At 41.9% G+C, this 18,196-nt stretch overlaps 1 protein-coding gene across 1 annotated transcript in view; it reads left to right on the top strand.

The window, feature by feature from the left end:
* The window catches only part of CDH5 (cadherin 5), a 52,575-nt gene extending 37,714 nt beyond the window's left edge, over positions 1 to 14,861 (top strand). The window contains exons 5-12 of the mRNA XM_024208323.3: positions 1,618 to 1,785; positions 2,273 to 2,460; positions 6,090 to 6,343; positions 7,094 to 7,236; positions 8,928 to 9,052; positions 10,400 to 10,508; positions 10,796 to 11,041; positions 12,183 to 14,861. Of these exons, the coding sequence (XP_024064091.2) occupies positions 1,618 to 1,785; positions 2,273 to 2,460; positions 6,090 to 6,343; positions 7,094 to 7,236; positions 8,928 to 9,052; positions 10,400 to 10,508; positions 10,796 to 11,041; positions 12,183 to 12,676 (1,727 nt within the window). The 3' untranslated portion in view covers positions 12,677 to 14,861. The remainder of the gene's footprint in view (positions 1 to 1,617; positions 1,786 to 2,272; positions 2,461 to 6,089; positions 6,344 to 7,093; positions 7,237 to 8,927; positions 9,053 to 10,399; positions 10,509 to 10,795; positions 11,042 to 12,182) is intronic.
* Positions 14,862 to 18,196: the final 3,335 nt, after the last annotated feature.

Below are 18,196 nucleotides of genomic sequence, written 5' to 3'. Positions count from 1 at the left end.
CCAAATACCTGACCATCTGGCCTCTACATTTGTTTCCTGATTCATTCATCATACAATAAATATGGGTATTAGATGTACATGTTTAAACCAGTAACATTATTGCCAGCAGTACACTATGCAAGGATCCATTACTTTTTCCAGCTGCAGTACCTCTACAAAGGATATTTATAATAGTATTATTCTATTTAGCCAGTGTTTGTGGATTTATAATCAAAATATTCAAAAATTCCAAATAGTGCATGGAGATATACAAAACATCCAAAATATTCCATCATCTAGAAATCAGATTTCTAACCACAGCATTAGAAGCAATAGCCAAAATGCTAGTTAAAGCCAACAGCAAAAGTACACACAGGGACATCTAACAGATGATTGCCGTGAAGGAAATATGCTAGAATAAATGTGTGGCAGGTTGGACCCCCCCCCACTTCAGGGTGCCACCTGATGTATTGGGGTCCCATTGAGCCCACCAGTTCCACCAGCCGAGGCTCCCTCACCCTGTCCTGCTGCAGCTGCGCGCACACACACATGCACACACGCACACACACGTAGGGACACACCCAGCTGTAGATTCACACAGAGTCTGCAATCAGCTGTGTGTGGAAAGACTCAGCTCAGGGAATTGCCCAGCACTCTAGTGCACACACCTTCTGGAGTCCAAACCCAAAATGATATTGTCTTGTGCTGTATGGAGATCTATGCAGCGTAAGCTCATGAAATCCGCTTCCCCCACCCCCAGTTATGAATCGCACAAACTGGGTTTTAGAATAAACAAAAAATAAGTTTAACAACTTCAAAAGGTAGATTTTAAGTGATTATAAGCGATAGAAAACATATTAAAGCAGATTACTGAGCAAATAAAAACAAACGTGCAAACTAGGCTTAATGCATTAAAGAAATTAGCTACAAATAGTAATTTCTCACCTTAAATGTTTTATGCAGGTTGTAGAGTTTCTTGAAGGTAAACTGCACTGCTTTCAGCTTAAATCTCCAGGTATACCCTTCACAGGCTGACCTTTCTTGCCTGGGCTCCCCTGCCCAGCTTAGTTCCTTTGTTTCTTCAGCAGTCTTCCTTCTTGGGGAGGAAGGCAGTGGAGAAGAGCCAAGATTAACTTATTCCTCAGCCTTAAATAGGATTTACACATGGCAGGAATTCTTTGTTTCCTAGTTTGACCCCCACCCCTTCTAGTGGAAAAATAGCAGAAGTCCAAAATGATGTCCAGTACCAGGTGACATGATCACCTGACCCTGCAGTGTTAAAACAGCATCCCAGGAAACTTCTCAGGAAGGAGGCTAGATTAGCATCTTGAAAGTCTTATTGTCCTTCCTAATGGCCCATCCAGGCTGTTTGCATACTGTCTGGTGGGCATTCCCCAGGTGAAAACACAGTTGTAATTATTACATAGTCAGTATTTCTAACTTCAGATACAGAAATGATACATTCATACAAATTGGATAATCACATTCAGTAAATCATAACCTTTCCAATATACCTCACATGACCCATCTTGCGTAAAATATATCTTAGTTATGCCATATTCATCTCATAACAATATTTCTATGAAAAATATGGGGCGTAATGTCACAAACTGATCCTTTTTAATGTGTTTTTTAAAGGAGTGATTTCTACAGCCACAGCTGATTTAGACAGAGAGAGTCAGTCTACATATGAAATTGTGGTTAAAGCAAAAGATTCTCCAGGGCTTCACGGTGGGGATTCAAGCACTGCTACAGTCATCATTACTTTGTCTGACATCAATGACAACTTCCCAACATTTAAACAGCGTAAGTTGTGAGAGTGAATTTTTGTTTGAAAGGCATGAACAGGTATGATTAAAACCAAATGGTTTCATCAGAGTTTATCCAATCAAGATGTATGTATTGCTTTATAAAAATTGCTAAAATATCACTTGAATTGAACAGAACTTCCTCCCTTCCCGGTTCCCCATTCCCCTCCACCCACCCAGCACTGTATATACATAAGTTTGATTAAAGTCCCTGAATTTTGCAATGAAGCTATGATGCACAGCTAGGGCAGAATAAATCCATTCTATGGTATCTCGCTCATTCTGTACTGCATCTTGACATTTTTGAGCATCAATGCTGTTTTTAAATTTTAAAAAAAAATGTTATTTGTCTCTGCAGACAAAGTATCTCAGTATTCTCTGTGAAATTATGTTCTTGTTACTAAACATAAATTGAGATGAACAATTAACAGAATTCTCACTTTCATGTGTGGTGTTGGGGGGGCTGTGTTTGTTTTTTTAAACAGAATCGTTCCACTTTAAAGTCCATGAAAACGTTCGAGTAGGAAGTGACGTCGGCAGATTGAAAGTAGAAGACATTGATGAGCCACAAAACAGAAATACAAAGTACAATTTTGTCAGAGGAGACTATAGAGATACCTTTGAAATTATACCAAATGCATTCACCAATGAAGGAATAATTAAGCCAAAGAAGGTACAATTCCTAGTGACAAAGAAAAGTGTTGTTTGTCGTGTTGACAATTGATATCTAAGCTAGCTATACTCTAAAAACAGTATGGAACAGAAAAATCCAATTATTCTTTTTTTTTAGTTTCAAGGTAACAGATATATATTAAGTGAATTGATTCAGTATTATTACTAGGATAAAAACTCATTTTCCCACAGTGTATAACTGAGATTTACCTGATCAGATGTCAGGTTGCACACCTCAGACGCCCCTCAGCTTGGTGTCTTAGTTTCCCCTGTCCTTAGGTATTTGGATAGCTTGGTGGGCCAGTGATTTTAATGTTTTGACTTTCCGGACCCCCTTCTGGAGTCAAAGTCCAAATGAAATGAAAAATTCAAAATCTTCCAGTTAATCTCTTTACTTCTCCCTTCTCTAAGGTTTTACAGCCTCCCTGAACCTTCACTGCCTCTCCCATCCCTTCCCCTGCAAACAGGAGGTTTCCATACTACCTCCAGGTACTGTGGTAGGGGCTCCAGGAGCCTGGGCCTTCTCCATAACCTTACCTGCCTTCAAGCTCCCAAACCAGCATCACTGGTCCCAGGGACATTTCCTCATTAGTTCCAACACTACCAACCCCAAGAATCATGACTCAGACACCCCCCCCCAAATCATGATACTACTTTAAATTATAAATTTGGTTTAGTTTTTATTGGCCTCCTGGTTCCTGAGCTGTTCGAGTATACTCGCTTCATGTTTTCAAGCTTTTCTGTGTCATCAACAGGACTAGAAGCTTTTTTTTTTTTAATTTTTAAGTGAAGCCTAGATTCTCAGATCCCTCTATTTCAGCATCAGGGGCTTAAACACAGACAGACTTCATAAAAATCATAAGAGCTGGTAACATTGGCCTTGTCACTAAGCCTCATCCATGGCCTCTTCCTGTAGTGTTCAGTGATCCCACAGTGCTGAAAGTGGCAAGTGCTTGCAAGATTTATTGTGATTTATTCTGAGTCTGTTTCCAATTGGCTGAACATAACACGAGCTTCATAATGCCCCACCCAGGTGCCCTTAAAGGCACAGCCGCTAGTACTGCAATTCCCAGCACACCTCCACCAAACTGGTGCTCTTCCCCAGGTCTCTCAGCATCTCCTACTCCCTGCAGACCTCTCCCATAGTGGGGAAAAGGCTGCTGCTTATTACAAAGCAGGCATGGCTCTTCCTCACCTGCTCTAGCACATGATCTACAAGAAGGTGGGGGAAAAGAGGAGTCAGGACTTGAACTACTTAAAGGCTCAGTTCATTGTTTGAAGCACATAATGGACAAGAGTCATCCATGGTGCGATTTCACTGGAATTGGTGGAGTTTCCAGAAGAATGAATTTGTCCCCATGTTTATGTCTCAGAGATAAGTTTACTCTGTCATCTAAGGCAAAACGTCAATGCTTATGTAACAGTTTCAAGGTTATTGTCTCTGCCACTATGTCCAGTCATAAGTTTAACACCTTTATCACTATTTAATTAGCATGTTTCAGATTAGTGTATTACATAAGGAATAACGGGGTATCTCAAGCACTGCTGTCTACACCAGGGGTGGGCAAACTTTTTGGCCCGAGGGCCACATTGGGGTGCGAAACCGTATGGCGGGCCGGGTAGGGAAGGCTGTGCCCCCCAAACAGCCTGGCCCCCACCCCCTATCCGACCCCTCCCACTTTCCGCCCTCTGACTGCCCCCCTCAGAACCCCCCACCCATCCAACTCCTTGTCCCCTGACCACCCCCTCCCGGGACCCCTGCCCCTAACCCCACCCCAGGACCCCACCCCCATCCAACCCCCCCATCTCCCTGTCCCCTGACTGCCCCGACCCCTATCCACACCCCCTATCCAATCCCCCTGTTCCCCATCCCCCACAACCTCTGCCCCATCCAACTGCCTCCTGCTCCCTGACTGCCCCCTAGGACTCCCTGCCCCATATCCAAGCCCCTGGCCCCGGCCCCCTTACCATGCCACTCAGAGCAGCATGTCTGGAGCCACGCCTCCCGGCCAGAGCCAAACACACTGCATGAGCGTGCAGCCCCGCCACCCAGAGCGCTGGCGGAGTGGGTGCGGGGGAGGGGGGACAGCAGCAGAGGGGTCGGGGGCTAGCTGCCCAGCCAGGAGCTCAGGGGCCGGGCAGGACCGTCCTGTAGGCCGGATGTGGCCCGCGGGCCGTAGTTTGCACACCTCTGGGTCTACACCTACACTATCTACAAGGTGGAGATGGACTCAACCTGCGAAATTAGGGATGGTTGGTGTTTTCCTTAAAGCCCCAGCTCTTAGAGTAATGTGATTGCAGGAGAATCTCAGATTTCATTAAAAAAATAGATTTCTAGCATTTATGGTTGAAGAGGGAAAAAAAGAAAATGTGAACCCTAAAAACAAAATGAGAACACAAAGAAATATACCCACATTTTTTACTTATCAAAATCTCATGATTCTGATGACTTGTTAGATGGTTTTTGAATGCTTGGGACAGAATACCAACTCAGATTATGAGCATCTCAACGTTCAGAGCTGTTTGGAGGTGGTGTTTTATTTTCTTGAATCCTGGGCAGGCTGTGAAATCTCTCTCCGAAGTTCAAGTCAGATCCAAGCTTTTTTGATTCAGGCCCACATCTAATCACTCAAACTATCAGTATGGTTCTCAACTGTCCCTCCAGACTGAAGCAGCTTTTCAGTAGGAATCCTGAATATACATACTTTATAGCCTTAGTGAGTTTGAGTTACAGCAAGGCATGAGATGAAATTTGCAGCATTCCTACTGCCCTAAATATGCAGCTTTTAAAAAAGCAAAAATAAAAAAAACAGCACTTGAAGGTATGGTGCTAATAGTACACAGAAAAGCAATTCTGTCCCCCCGCAAAAAACAAACTATACCAGATTCTTATTTCATTGTAGATTAAATTGTTTTCTCTTGGACATGCTGACTTCCAGGCATTTCTGGCTACATTAAAGCACTGATAATATTGCACCACTCCAAACTTGTGGCAAAATGTCCAAATCTCTCCTGAGTTCAATTGCTCTCACACATGTAGCACTAACACTGCAATCTACTCTGCATACACTGAACAAGTTTGGCTGAGAGGCCCATCATGGCCAGCGAGCTTGGTAGGCAGAGCACCAACAGACCTTGGGCATGCTACTATTGGCTGGATTGCTGGTTGTAGTTTACAGTTAAGGGTCTTGGCTCTCAGGCAAGAAAGCCCCATCTCCTGCCCTCAATGAATGTGGAGAAATGTAGTTGGCAAGGGCAGAGATGTGGATTTCAGTCTCACCTTCAAAGAAAGGAGCTAGGTCAGATCACCCTAGGCTAGCTATCCTGCCTATGGTCAGAGATAGCTGGCTCTGACTGAAGCTTGCAGCCACAGAACTGTAGACATAAAATTACAGACTGAGATTTATGTGCTGAATTTTGAATAAAGACTGGATTTGTGAAAAAAGTCATAAGCTGCTCAAGTAATAAATGCACAGAAAAAGGGAGAAATTCACTGAATAAATGATTCCCTGATAATGTAGTTCTGTTACAACATACTAGCATTTCCAAATCACACGTTCCAGTACAATGCTTTAGTTTGCATATAAAGCATTTTTACTACTGACTGAGAATGTTTCTCTTTTCATTTAGCCATTGGACTATGAAAAAATAAAAGAGTACAAGTTTGACATTGAAGCAACTGATCCAACGGTTAATATGCGTTTCTTCAAGCCCGGTGAGCAAAAGAGCATTGCGACCGTTACCATTGAAGTTGTTGATGTTGACGAGCCTCCCATCTTCTCTCAGCCATCCTATGTTTATGAAGTAAAAGAAAACTACCTCACAAAAAACCCACTTGGCAGAGTTTTGGCAGTAGATCCTGATGCAGCAAAACGGAAAATTAGGTAAATGAGCCTGGATACTAAACTAGCTCTAGCAAACAACATTGTTAAATTCTCAACATTTTAAGGACATAAGGAAGTTGGCCAAATTTTCAGAACTGTATATGCAAAAATGCATGATCTGCATGTGCAGTCACACACACACACGTGCAATAACTGCACAAAAGTAAAGCATCTGGGCATTTGCACGTGTAATTACCACATACGGTCACTATGATAGCACATGCGCATTATTCCTACACAGATTAGCAGACAAGTGAAAATGCACAATTCTGTACATCTTACTTCATGTTTATGTACAATTATTGTTGCAATTTTTTATATTGCAACTATTGCCTTGGCATGTATAGGCTCCAAAATTAAAACAAAGTGAACTAATTTAAAGTCAGCAAAGGAGTAATAAATAAATAAATTTATATAACAGCAAATTTGGGAAAGTTTTCTAGCTGACGTAAGCTATATTAGGCTATTTACTCTATTCTGGCCCAGGTAATTTTGGGGGGAAATTCTATCCGGTGAGGAGGACTGGAAGAGAAGAAAATAGTTCTTTGCCATGTGTTTGAAGCTTTTAAAAATGTTAGTCCTAGAGGAGAACAGTTACCAAAGCTCCTGGTAAATGCAAATGATCAGATCTGCAGTTTATCATACAACTTTGAACAACTTCCAGACCTTCTGCTATGAATCACTGAAATCCTACACACTGTATTACTATTCTTGTTTTGTTGAGGATTATCCTTTTTAAACAAAACACAGATATACCCTCCGAAGATCCAGCCCTAGTGGGGACTATGTCAAAGTATCCAATAGTGGAGATATCTTCATCTCAAAGCATCTGGACAGAGAAGCCAGCGCCTGGCATAACCTAACCGTGGCAGCCCAAGAAATCATGGCAGACAGTAAGTGTTAACTAGAAACCTGTTTTATTGAGGGGAAAAAAAAATCACTATGTTTCTTCTGAATTGTCGTAATTTAAAAGAGAAAGAAAAGCCCCAAAAAAACAAAACACCCACCTGCCAACATTTGACACAAGCTAATGCACCCCTTTGATCAAAGTGCCTATGTTTGCCTTAGAATGATTTTGCATTGCAAATGTTCAAATCCAACAAATGTCTACTTCAGCAAGTGAGCAGAGTATCCTTTTTTTGGAATTTGGCCTATTACTATTATGCAAATTCGCTCAGCTCATTAACCAGAATATACCTTGTTTCTCTCTCTCCCTCTTAAGCTAGTCAAGGGTTCTCAAACTCCATTGCATTGCGACCCCCTTCTGACAATAAAAATTATTACATGACCCCAAGAGGGAGGACCAAAGACTGAGCCTGCCCAAGCCCTACCACCCCAGCTGGGGGGGCCAAAGCTAAAGCCCCAGTCTCCTCCCCCAGGTGGGGGGAGGGGCAAAGTCAAAGCCCAAGAGCTTCAGCCCAGGCAGGGGTCCTGTAGCCTGAGCCCTGCCACCCATGGCTGAAGTTTGAGCCCCGCTGCCCAGGGCTGAAGCCCTCGAGCTTCGGCTTCAGCCCTGGGTGGTGGGGCTCAGGCTTTGGCTTCAGTCCCGGGCCCCAGCAAGTGTAACGCCAGCCCTGGTGACCCCATTAAAATGGGGTTATGACCCACTTTGGGGTCCCGACCCACAGTTTGAGAACCATTGAGCTAGATATACCTTTGAGCCAGTGCATGGCTGACACTCAACAAGCAGTCTGGAATAGGAACTATTCCCCCAGGATGTTAAGGCAAATGGATTTGCCCAGAGACATCCCCAGAGCCTGCCACATCATCGTCATTCACACCTACTTATTGCAGGAAGGGCACAGAGCCCCCCCCCAAAGCATGCAAGGTGGCAGAATCCCACTACACAACTGCTGGGACAGCAGCAACCCTGCATAGCGTCACTCTAAAGTGCCCTTGTCCCAGTCCTCCATCAGAGGCAATTTCACCTCTAATAATTTCCTCTTAGTTCAAAGTACTAGTAAAACTGAAGGGGGAAGGAGATGGAGAGGAAAAATTCCACATTACCTACATCCTACTGGATTTGCTGAATGTAACTGTCAATATGGCACTTTAATGATACTCAAGAACACTGGTTGGTGAGCATTAAAAGGTGAAGTATGTAGAGCCATCGTAACCACTTCCTAGGCCAGACCCTTCAACAGCTCTAAGTCCTGCCATAAGAGCCAAGGAGCAAGTGGGAAGGAGGGATAGCCAAAGCTTGTTACACTTTGGCAATCTTCAACTGACATACATTCCTTTGGGGTTATAGACAGCTGGCACAGTTTAGAGCAGCCCCATGGTTGTTATAACCTACACAGAATCCAGCACAGTGACTCGTGGAGCCATAACCAGCTCCCCCCCATCCCATTCCACCCCGTCTAGCAGATCTCCGTGCAGGAACAAATCTGGGCCTAAATTCACATCTAATAAGTAAAAGTAAGATGAGCGTAAATTTGTCAAAGTGTGATATGTTGTACTATTCATGCTCATTATGAAGAAGTTCCATGAATGACACAAAGCACAGGACAAGAGTTCTGTATGGGGCTCAGTCTGTAGCCAATTGAATGATAAATCATCCATTATTTTATGGTTATCGTTTCAGATAGACTGTCTGACATAGAATCACATACACAAGTTTATATCCAGGTTCTTGATGAAAATGACAACGCTCCAGAATTTGCTTATCCTTATGAGCCCAAAGTGTGTGAAAATGCTGCACCGGGAAAGGTAGGTAATACATGAGAGGGTTGTTTCCATTTATACTTAACCATATACCTTCAACCACAATTTAAACCACAACTCTTTTGATAAGAGTTATCATGTTTGCTAATCCTAAATACTGATCTGCGTGTGCTTCCAGTGACTACTCCATGATTGCATTGATCTCCGAGCTGTCAGCACTCAGGACTTTTCTGCTTCGGTCTTTTTGCAGCTACAATACAGACCTCTATCACTTGACACACACACATTGCATCGCTCTCCTCAGTCCCTCTCCCTCCCATCAAGCAGAAGGTCAGCAGAATGTATGCACATTAGCCATTACATTACAGTTCAGTTAACCCTACAAGGTGGCAGTTATCACCAGCAATTCATTTTTATCTACCTAATATTCATACATGCAAAACCTGAGCTATGTAAAATAGGCAGGAGAAAACATGAGTAAATATTAAGATTGCAAATTTCATCAGCACCCAATTTGTGTGCCAACAAATAGAGTTGGTATTTTTAGATGTCATGGGTTCCTCAGCTGCAGCCTTTACATGTAAGTTTTTTTTATTTATATTCATTAATTTACAGTCTTCAAGCCAGATTCTACCTGGGAGCTGTGTGTACAGACCCAGGGGTAGTATTTGACCTTTAACTTGATTTTGAAATACTTTTGGTATATTATTTATTGATGTCATATATATTATTCATCTGCCATACATGCAGTAGCTGTATTGTGTGTTTTGGGTATTTGGGGGGGATTTTCAAAAGCAAGCAAGGAATTTAGGAGCAGAAGTCAGACATTCAGTGTTATTAGTGCTCTTAAATCCATTAGGCACTTTAGAAAAACTCCACCTAAGATATTTAAATGAACATTAGTTTATTCTCTTTATGGTTAATTACAAGCCATGACACAGCCACACAGCGGAGTAGGACAGAGAAGCCCTTTCCTCTTTGTGTGGCAGGATTCAAGCTACCTGGCTCTTAGCACCTGCTACTGTGGGGGAGTATAGAGGCTCTGCACCAGTTGCTCTCCATAGAAAGTAAGCAAGCAGGGAATAGGCACACCCATCTTTCTGATTCTCCCTCCACACCAGCCAGTGGGTCTGACTAGTCAGGCAATGGGGAAAGGAAGCAGTCCTTTGAAGAGGGCTATACTCAAATTACTCCTATTGCACTGAGAAGGATAGGAGGCCCCAGGAGGCACTGCACCTCTCTAGGGGCTCCCTCTGGAGCGATGCAGCTTCACACGACCTCTTACTGCAGATGGTCCATGAAAGGACCAGCACAAAGCTATTGCATTACATAATGAGTGTTTTTACCACTGTGCACTGCATACCTGAAATTTGAACTTTGGAATCTTTATAGGTAATAATCAGGATTTCAGCTACTGACAAGGATGAAATGTTGCCTGGCGTTAACTTCAAATATTCCCTGACCACGGAAGATAGCAACTTCACATTGGTTGACAATCACGGTAGTGTATCCCCTCAGTAGATGTCAGTAGATAGCAAAAGAGAGGCACCAGGAAACATGAGGTGAAAGCTACAGAGATAATCTCTGATGGGTCCAAGTGGGCTATTGTAATTTATAAACAAGTTAAGGCTTTTTCAGCAGATAAAGTGTTGTTCATGCCCACCCAACTATTTGTGGGGTTCCTTAAAGGCTCAGTTAGCCTCAGGGGATTGTGTCAGATGATTGATAATCTATAAAGAAAGTCAGAGGTTGAACCATCACTTAATTAGATGTCATTACCTTTTCCAGATAACACAGCTAATGTCACCGTCAAATATGGACAGTTTAATCGTGAGCTGGTGAAAATCCACTACCTACCTGTCATCATCTCAGACAATGGCACGCCAGAGCTAAGCAGCACAAACACACTTTCCATCAGTGTCTGCAAGTGTGATGAGAAAGGAGAATTCACTTTTTGCGAAGAAGCAGCTAAGCAAGTTGGAGTTAGCATTCAGGCACTGGTGGCAATTTTTATCTGCATCCTCACAATCCTTGGTAAATATCTGATATTTCAAGCATACTCTGCTCTTGACATGTTCTTTCTAATTGAGGTACCTGAAGCTTTGTGCTTATCCAGGATCAAGACGACAGGAACATTTTAAAGAGAGTCAGTCACATTCAGTAAACTCTTGCATTTACTTTCTTTTTGGCCTATTAGAATAGTTGTCTTATTGTAACTAAGGAGCAGTTGTAATTTCACCAAGTATTAATATTATTTAGCACCATTAGGCATAATATAACTGTACCTGAGATCTGAGCCAGAGAAATAATAGGGCCCCTATCTCAAAAGGCTGAATTCACGTGGGCACAACATGTAACAATGCAATAAGACACCAATAGAAATGATATTACATAATACATTAATGGTGTGACAATAGGCTGCTGTACTTGATGTATGGATATTGAAGCTTTTGTGAATGGAAAGCTGGTATCCAGGATTGTAACTTGGGTGCCATAAGAACACATAATGTTAAAAAAATATTAATATAGCACTTAACGTGAACTGGCTGACATGTGGGGATTGGTTGGGTGATGGAGCTGTTCACCTCTAGGTCATCAGTTTGAGTTTAACATGAACTGGTAAGTGTGAAAGTGGGTATTGTTTGGTAGCCTAGATGTTAAATGATTGGATGGTCCAAGCTCAGTTCCTAGTGGACAAGGGTCCACATCACAACGCCACACCCATAAGTCCGCCTCAGCAAAAGAGGTCAAACGCCAGCTGATTATGGAGAATGAACTATGGTCTCTCTGCTAGAGATAGACCCTCCAGGGCAGGGCTCAGGCATATTGGTAGGGCAGCATAGGGAAAGTTTGCATGCTGTTGCCTGTTCTCTGTTCATGAATATAGGACTTCAGGCTCCAGGACTAACAGTCTGGTGCTGTAAAAATAAAGTTCTAAGGAGATGAAGAAATCAACACTAAAGCAGATTGATAGAATGCAAAAACAGGCCCCTTTTGTGAACACATCAGTCCTACATTAGGAATGTTTTAGATAACATTCAAAAAAGAATTTAATAGCATTTTTCCTGCGAAAGAACTTCAGATTATGTTCAATTTTAACTACACTGAGTTTGGTTTACTACAATTCCCTATATTTGCCTTTATTTACAACTGCTGGGATATGTTTTCTCTGCAGTAATCACGTTGCTGATCATTCTGAGAAAGAGGCACAAGAAAGAGCTGACTGTACTCAGGAAGCATGTGGCAGAGATTCATGAGCAGCTTGTCACCTATGATGAAGAAGGTGGTGGTGAAATGGACACCACCAGCTACGATGTGTCTGTGCTCAACTCTGTCCGCAAGAATGGCATGAACCTGGAGCCTGGGCCCTGCCTGTATGCACAGGTCCGGAAGCCAACAGGAAAAGGAAATTCTGGCACAGGGGAAATGGAAATTATGATTGAGGTGAAGAAGGATGAAGCTGATAATGATGGGGATTTGCTGCCATATGACACTCTTCACATTTATGGCTATGAAGGTGCTGAGTCCATTGCAGAATCTCTTAGTTCTTTGGAGTCAGGATCCTCTGATTCAGATATCGACTATGACTTTCTAAATGACTGGGGTCCCAGATTTAAAATGTTAGCTGAGCTTTACGGATTGGAGCCAAATGAAGACTTTGTGTATTAAGTTCAAATCAATTATGTTTAGTTTTTTCCCCATAGAGACAGATAGTAAAGCCAAGATGCAACCAGTATGCAAAAGGAGGATCAACAGATCTTTACACAAGCAGCGCAGGTTGTAACTATGATTCTAGACATCAAAAACTCAAAGCATTTTGGGTTAAAAAATTACAATGAAATCTTTTTTTTTTTAAATTAATGACATTGTTCTTGTCCCATTCCCCCAGCATGGGTAGCCCAGCTAGCACACTGGCTCCTCCACTGACACTAGTTCTCTAGGACCCACATGTGGGCTCCACAGAGCATGTCTTTTGAGTCATTACTGCCCAGCACCTGTGAAAGTTTTCCATATATATATGCTGATGCCTACTGCAGCATGCCCCCAATTTCTTCCCCATTCCATGTGGTGTCACACCCTTTTATCAATGTGAAATTAAGAACAGAGGAGTCTAGCGACTCTGGGAAGGAACATATTATGGAGGCACCTGTAGCCACCTCCCCCTCAAGTCTGCCTTGCCTCCAGTACCATCTTGCATGAATAATCCATGCCTTTGCTTCCGAAGCAAAGGGGAGGATCATCATTTAATATTAAAGATGATTCCGTTATGTTCAAAGAGAAGCATGATTTCTCCCTTCTTCCCAATTCACTAGTTACCTTTCCACTCCAAAAATGGGCTACTGCAGGAAGATAGCAGAACTTTTTGGAATTTTTAGAAGACCACCAGAGTGGTTTTAACTGGTCATTTTTGAAAAGCTTGACTGTGGGGATTTCTGGCACAGTCCTGGAGTATTAAAATCTCTCTTTATCCTCAGAAAAAAAGATTTTCCTTTCTTAACTAGGATCTTGGTGCTATTCAATGGAATATACCCTGCTGGGCAGGAAACCTGCAGATCAGGTGGAATATTAAGGCTCCAGAACTGTAGGTCTCACTGGATTGCAACATTACAGGCTAAGCTGGTGTGGGTTTTTCTAGGAGTTTTCTTTTTAACATAGTTGAAGGTATTCAGCTATTTCAGGAAAAAAAATTCAAGGGTCTCATTACTGTGAATTTTGTTTTTAAACAGGTACTGTAAAATGGGTATTTTCCACCTAGGAAAGTATTGGGGACTTCCAGACCAGACTATTGTATCTGTGTACTCTACTGTCTGTCTGGAAGCCCAAGGCATGAGCATAAGCGAGGTTTTGGGTGCCACCTCCACTACATCCCTGATCCTGCAAGACACATGCACATACTTAACTTCACGCACAGCGGGGAGTCATCCCATTCAGCTGAATGCCAGTGCACACAGTGCATCAAGTCAAACAAACATGTATGTTTTTCAGGATCTAGGCAAGTGATGACAATGGGCTGGCTCCTGCTCCCACTGATGTAAGACTCCCATTGATTTTAATGGGAGCAGGGTCCTGCCAATGAGATACCCAGTTTTGCAGGATCTGTAGGAATTAGTTTAGCTGATCTCTTGATTTAAGATTGGATTTTATATTATAGTCGCGAATCCAAATACTAAAGTCGTCTTTTTTAAACCAGTGTAGTGGAATTTCACTGATTTGCATTTCACTAAGCCATCCATAGCTGATACACAAAAACCAGCATCCTTTTTCAGCAAAGATTTAATAGCAAGGGTATTAAATCTGCAGGGTGGTCTCATTATTAGTATTTCACTATTTTTTCAAGATACACTATACAACATTTAGTAGGACACTTTCATCATTTATTCAAATTCTAGTACACTTTCCAAATATGGGCCTGATCCAAGCCCATTGGGAGTCTTCCCATTGGTGGTTGGATCAGGCCCTTTATAAATAATGTACTTTTTTTTTAAATTGTGTTTGTCCACTTAATCATTAATTTGCAAATCCAGTCCTCAATGCAAGTTAGTGAGGTTCTACTGATGATTGTGTTATAAAGAATTCTTACTAATACTTATATTTTAAGATTTTCATGTGTAATAAGGTGTTGCTATTCAACAGGAAAGATTAGGTATAGAATTATTCAGTGCCATAGCTAAAGAGTCTTCTGTAAACAACATCCAGATAACATTTTCTATAATCACTGTGGGGGGTTTTGCAGTCTGCGTTATAACATTATTCTAAGGAACATTGTACTGATCTCTACTATACATCAAAGATGTTTGCACTGGATATTTTCTTTTAATATTGCTGTACTTGTTTTGTTTTTACTTACATAAAAGCCAAATTCAAATGTAGTGTTATTTCTCTGTGAATTAATAAGCTGCATGCATAAGACAATAATAGGCTTTTGGGTGAACTTGCTGCAATGAATTCAGTCAACAGAATGCTGGAATCTGTTAGCGAAGGGAATAGGAAGTCACCAAACCCAGAGAACAGTAGACATGGGTTCATGGAGGAGCTCTGTGTAAAAATGATTTTTTTCACGCACTCGGGAAGCTATACTCTAAGACAGTGGTTCTCAGACTGTGGGTCATGACCCCATTTTAATGGGGTCGCCAGGGCTGGCTTAGTCTTGCTGGGGCCAGGCGCCAAAGCCCAAGCCCTACTGTCTGGGGCCAAAGCCTGAGGGCTTCCACCTTGGGCAGTGGGGCTGAGATTACAGGCCCCCTGCCTGGGGCTGAAGCCCTTGGGCTTTGGTTTTGCCCCCTCGCCCAGGGGAGTGGTGCTTTGGCCTCTCCATGCAGGGAGGCAGGGATGGGGTGGGTTCAGGCTTCAGTCCTCCCTCCTGGGGTCATGTAGTAACTTTTGTTGTCAGAAGGGAGTCGCAGTGCAATGAAGCTTGGGAACCCCTGCTCTAAAACCTTCTTCCCACAGAATCTTCCCTTCTCAGACGTCTGATTTCACAGAGACCCTTTTCCAGGCAAATCAGAGCTGTGCAACACACCGGTTTTCTTGTCACGTGGGGCAGATTTTCAAGAGAACTCACCCCCAATTGGGGGTGTGGAAATCTTTTGAAAGTTTGCCTATAGAATCTATGCGGTTCTAGAGGGAGATACAAATATACAGAGAATACTGTTATAGTATCAGTCAGATCCCACACATTCAGGATGGAGCACAGGAATCAGGACCTTCCCACCCAAAAACACAATCTTCTGTTGTTTGAACTAAAGGGGAGTCTCCATTAGCTACCACTAGAACAGTTCCATCCTCAGTTATCAAATGTGTTCAGTGTGTCCCCTGGTAATTTTAGATGACCAAATGGAGGGCATTTTCAGTGTAATTAACAGATAGCTGGGGATATGAATTTGATTGAGATTACAGGGAATTTTGCATAACTGTTTGAGGCATTAACAACAGTTAGAGGAGAAATTCTTATTTCAGTTGATAGGGGGCTTTGGTTTTGGAGATGAAAGTCCCAACTCCTATCCCTCATGTCGTGTGTGTATGACTTAACTGCCAGCCAGAATGCACCTATCCCAACTTCCTCTGCACTCAACACCATTACTCCCTAGTAATATCTTCATCCCTTCAAGCAATGCAAAGCACTCTTCCCCATCACCCCTCAGCAATGGCATGGCCCAATGTCTCCCTAATATTTCTAGTCCTGCCACACCAGAATCAAAGGACTGAGCAGGGGTGCATAGCACTGTACAAAACAACACAGATAGTCATTTCCCCACATTGCCCTTAACCCTGGATTTAAGGGTTAGCACACAACAGATGAGTAGACAGTCATAGCAGAAAGGGAAGGACCAACTCAGGAGAGAAAGCTATGTTTGCAGAAGTTAGTAGTAACTGTTTTAAATTGCACTATAAATTGCAACTAACCATCTGTGAATACTTAAGTCTCACAGTCTAAGAACCTTAAATTCAGGGTTTTAGACAACAGTCCTTTATCATCTTTTTTCTTTGTTCACTCTCAAAGAAAGTTCATGCCAAAACTTTTTTTTAAGAGACTTGCCCAGTCTGTTGACATTTATACAAATATAAATCAAATGAAAACTGTCAGTGCTTTCAGAGCTGTCAGGAGCAGAATAATATAAAAGTTTCAGATTACGCAAATTTAGCATGCATTGCATTAAAAGCACAATACATATGTCAGTTAAGTTACAATGAAATGTATTTTTCCAAAGAAAGATCAATTAAATATCTATCTGCGATAATTTTGCTTTTACCCAATATTTTAAGTGTTATTTATTTAATTAAAACATACATTTGACTTTTATTCTTAGTCTATCATGAATTTTTATTGTATTATTTTTATGTAATAAAAGGTCATGCCAGGGGACTAATGCATTTAATAAAGATTTTTATATGGCCGCCCATTCGGGATCCTTTTTGAAATAGTCATTTATGCTTGAAATCCTTGCTAAACAAATTAGCAAGGAATACCTGTTAAAATAACAACATTTATTGAACCCCTCTGTATGCCAAAATAATCTGGTGAATTGACCCCGCGACTACTCCAAATATTTCAGATGAGTTTTCAATATTCAAGGGAAAGAATAATTCAAAAATGAACCCTGTAGTTGCATCAAGTATTATGTTATTAGCATTCAGCACAGCTATTGTAACCTGAGGGAGAAATATAAAAACACATAAAAGCCAGGAAAGAGGACATAAAACGAGAAATGAGAAGGAAAAAAAGCATTTAACTGTTCTTGGGGGTTTTTTTTTCCCTTGTTAATGGATTCTCTTCTTACCTCCCCGGCAGCAATACAAATTAATTCTAGAAGGGGTCCAGTCAACATTGTTATTAGAGCTGAAATGTCATTTCATCAAAACCAAAATGTTTCATGGAAATGTATCAATTTCAATGAAAAATGCATCTGGAAGGTTTTGTGGATTCATGACGGAATACCTAGAGAGAGAGAGAGAGGGAGAGCACCCACACATTGCAACCAAAACAAATTTCAAAAACTTGAAATTTTATATCAAATGGGTTGTTGTTTTCTGGTCAGCCCTAGTTGTGATGCCTGAGTCATGAAGAGCAACAGGGTCTCCTTTGGAGTTTAGTGCTTTGATCCAAGAACCCTCCCTAAACCCATCTCATATTTTCCCCTTCTGACACTTACATCTTGCACATGCTATGTAATGCTGTCTAGTGGTGAATGGCTAGCAGTACGCACACAGATGTTTCATGGCTCACAAATCTATCCTCAGTCTATCCACACATGTATGTTATGCACATCAATGGTATTTGAGTGACTTACAAGATTACATTTTCAAAAGATTTTAGACCAAAATCTGCCTCACTTCATTCACATTATTTACACCTGTGCAAAGTGAGGATAAAAAGCTGCCATTTTGTTTACAGCATTTTACTCCCAATGTGCAGAAGTAGATGATGGTGCAAGGCACTGGGAAGTCAGGGCCCTTATGTTCCTTTCCACCTCATCCCTGTGGAATAGAATTGTCCTCTTTGGTTTAGGCCAAAGATGTGAGTTTTACAGTTTGTTCCGAATGCACCAAGGCTCATTCTCATCTCAGAAGTTTCACACTGATGGGCCAGCTGCCAAGGAAGCTTGTCTGCCATGCTCAAGGCAGGGTGGTGTTGTTCTGGTGAATCATCGCCGTTGTGAGAGATCAAGATAGCCTCTGAAATGGCTCAGG

The sequence above is a fragment of the Terrapene carolina genome, unplaced genomic scaffold, assembly GCF_002925995.2.
Source record: "Terrapene carolina triunguis isolate 2854851 unplaced genomic scaffold, T_m_triunguis-2.0 Scaffold130, whole genome shotgun sequence".
NCBI lineage: Eukaryota > Metazoa > Chordata > Testudines > Emydidae > Terrapene > Terrapene triunguis.
The sequence above is the reverse complement of the archived record's forward strand: the minus strand, read 5'-3'. Positions and strand labels throughout refer to the sequence as shown.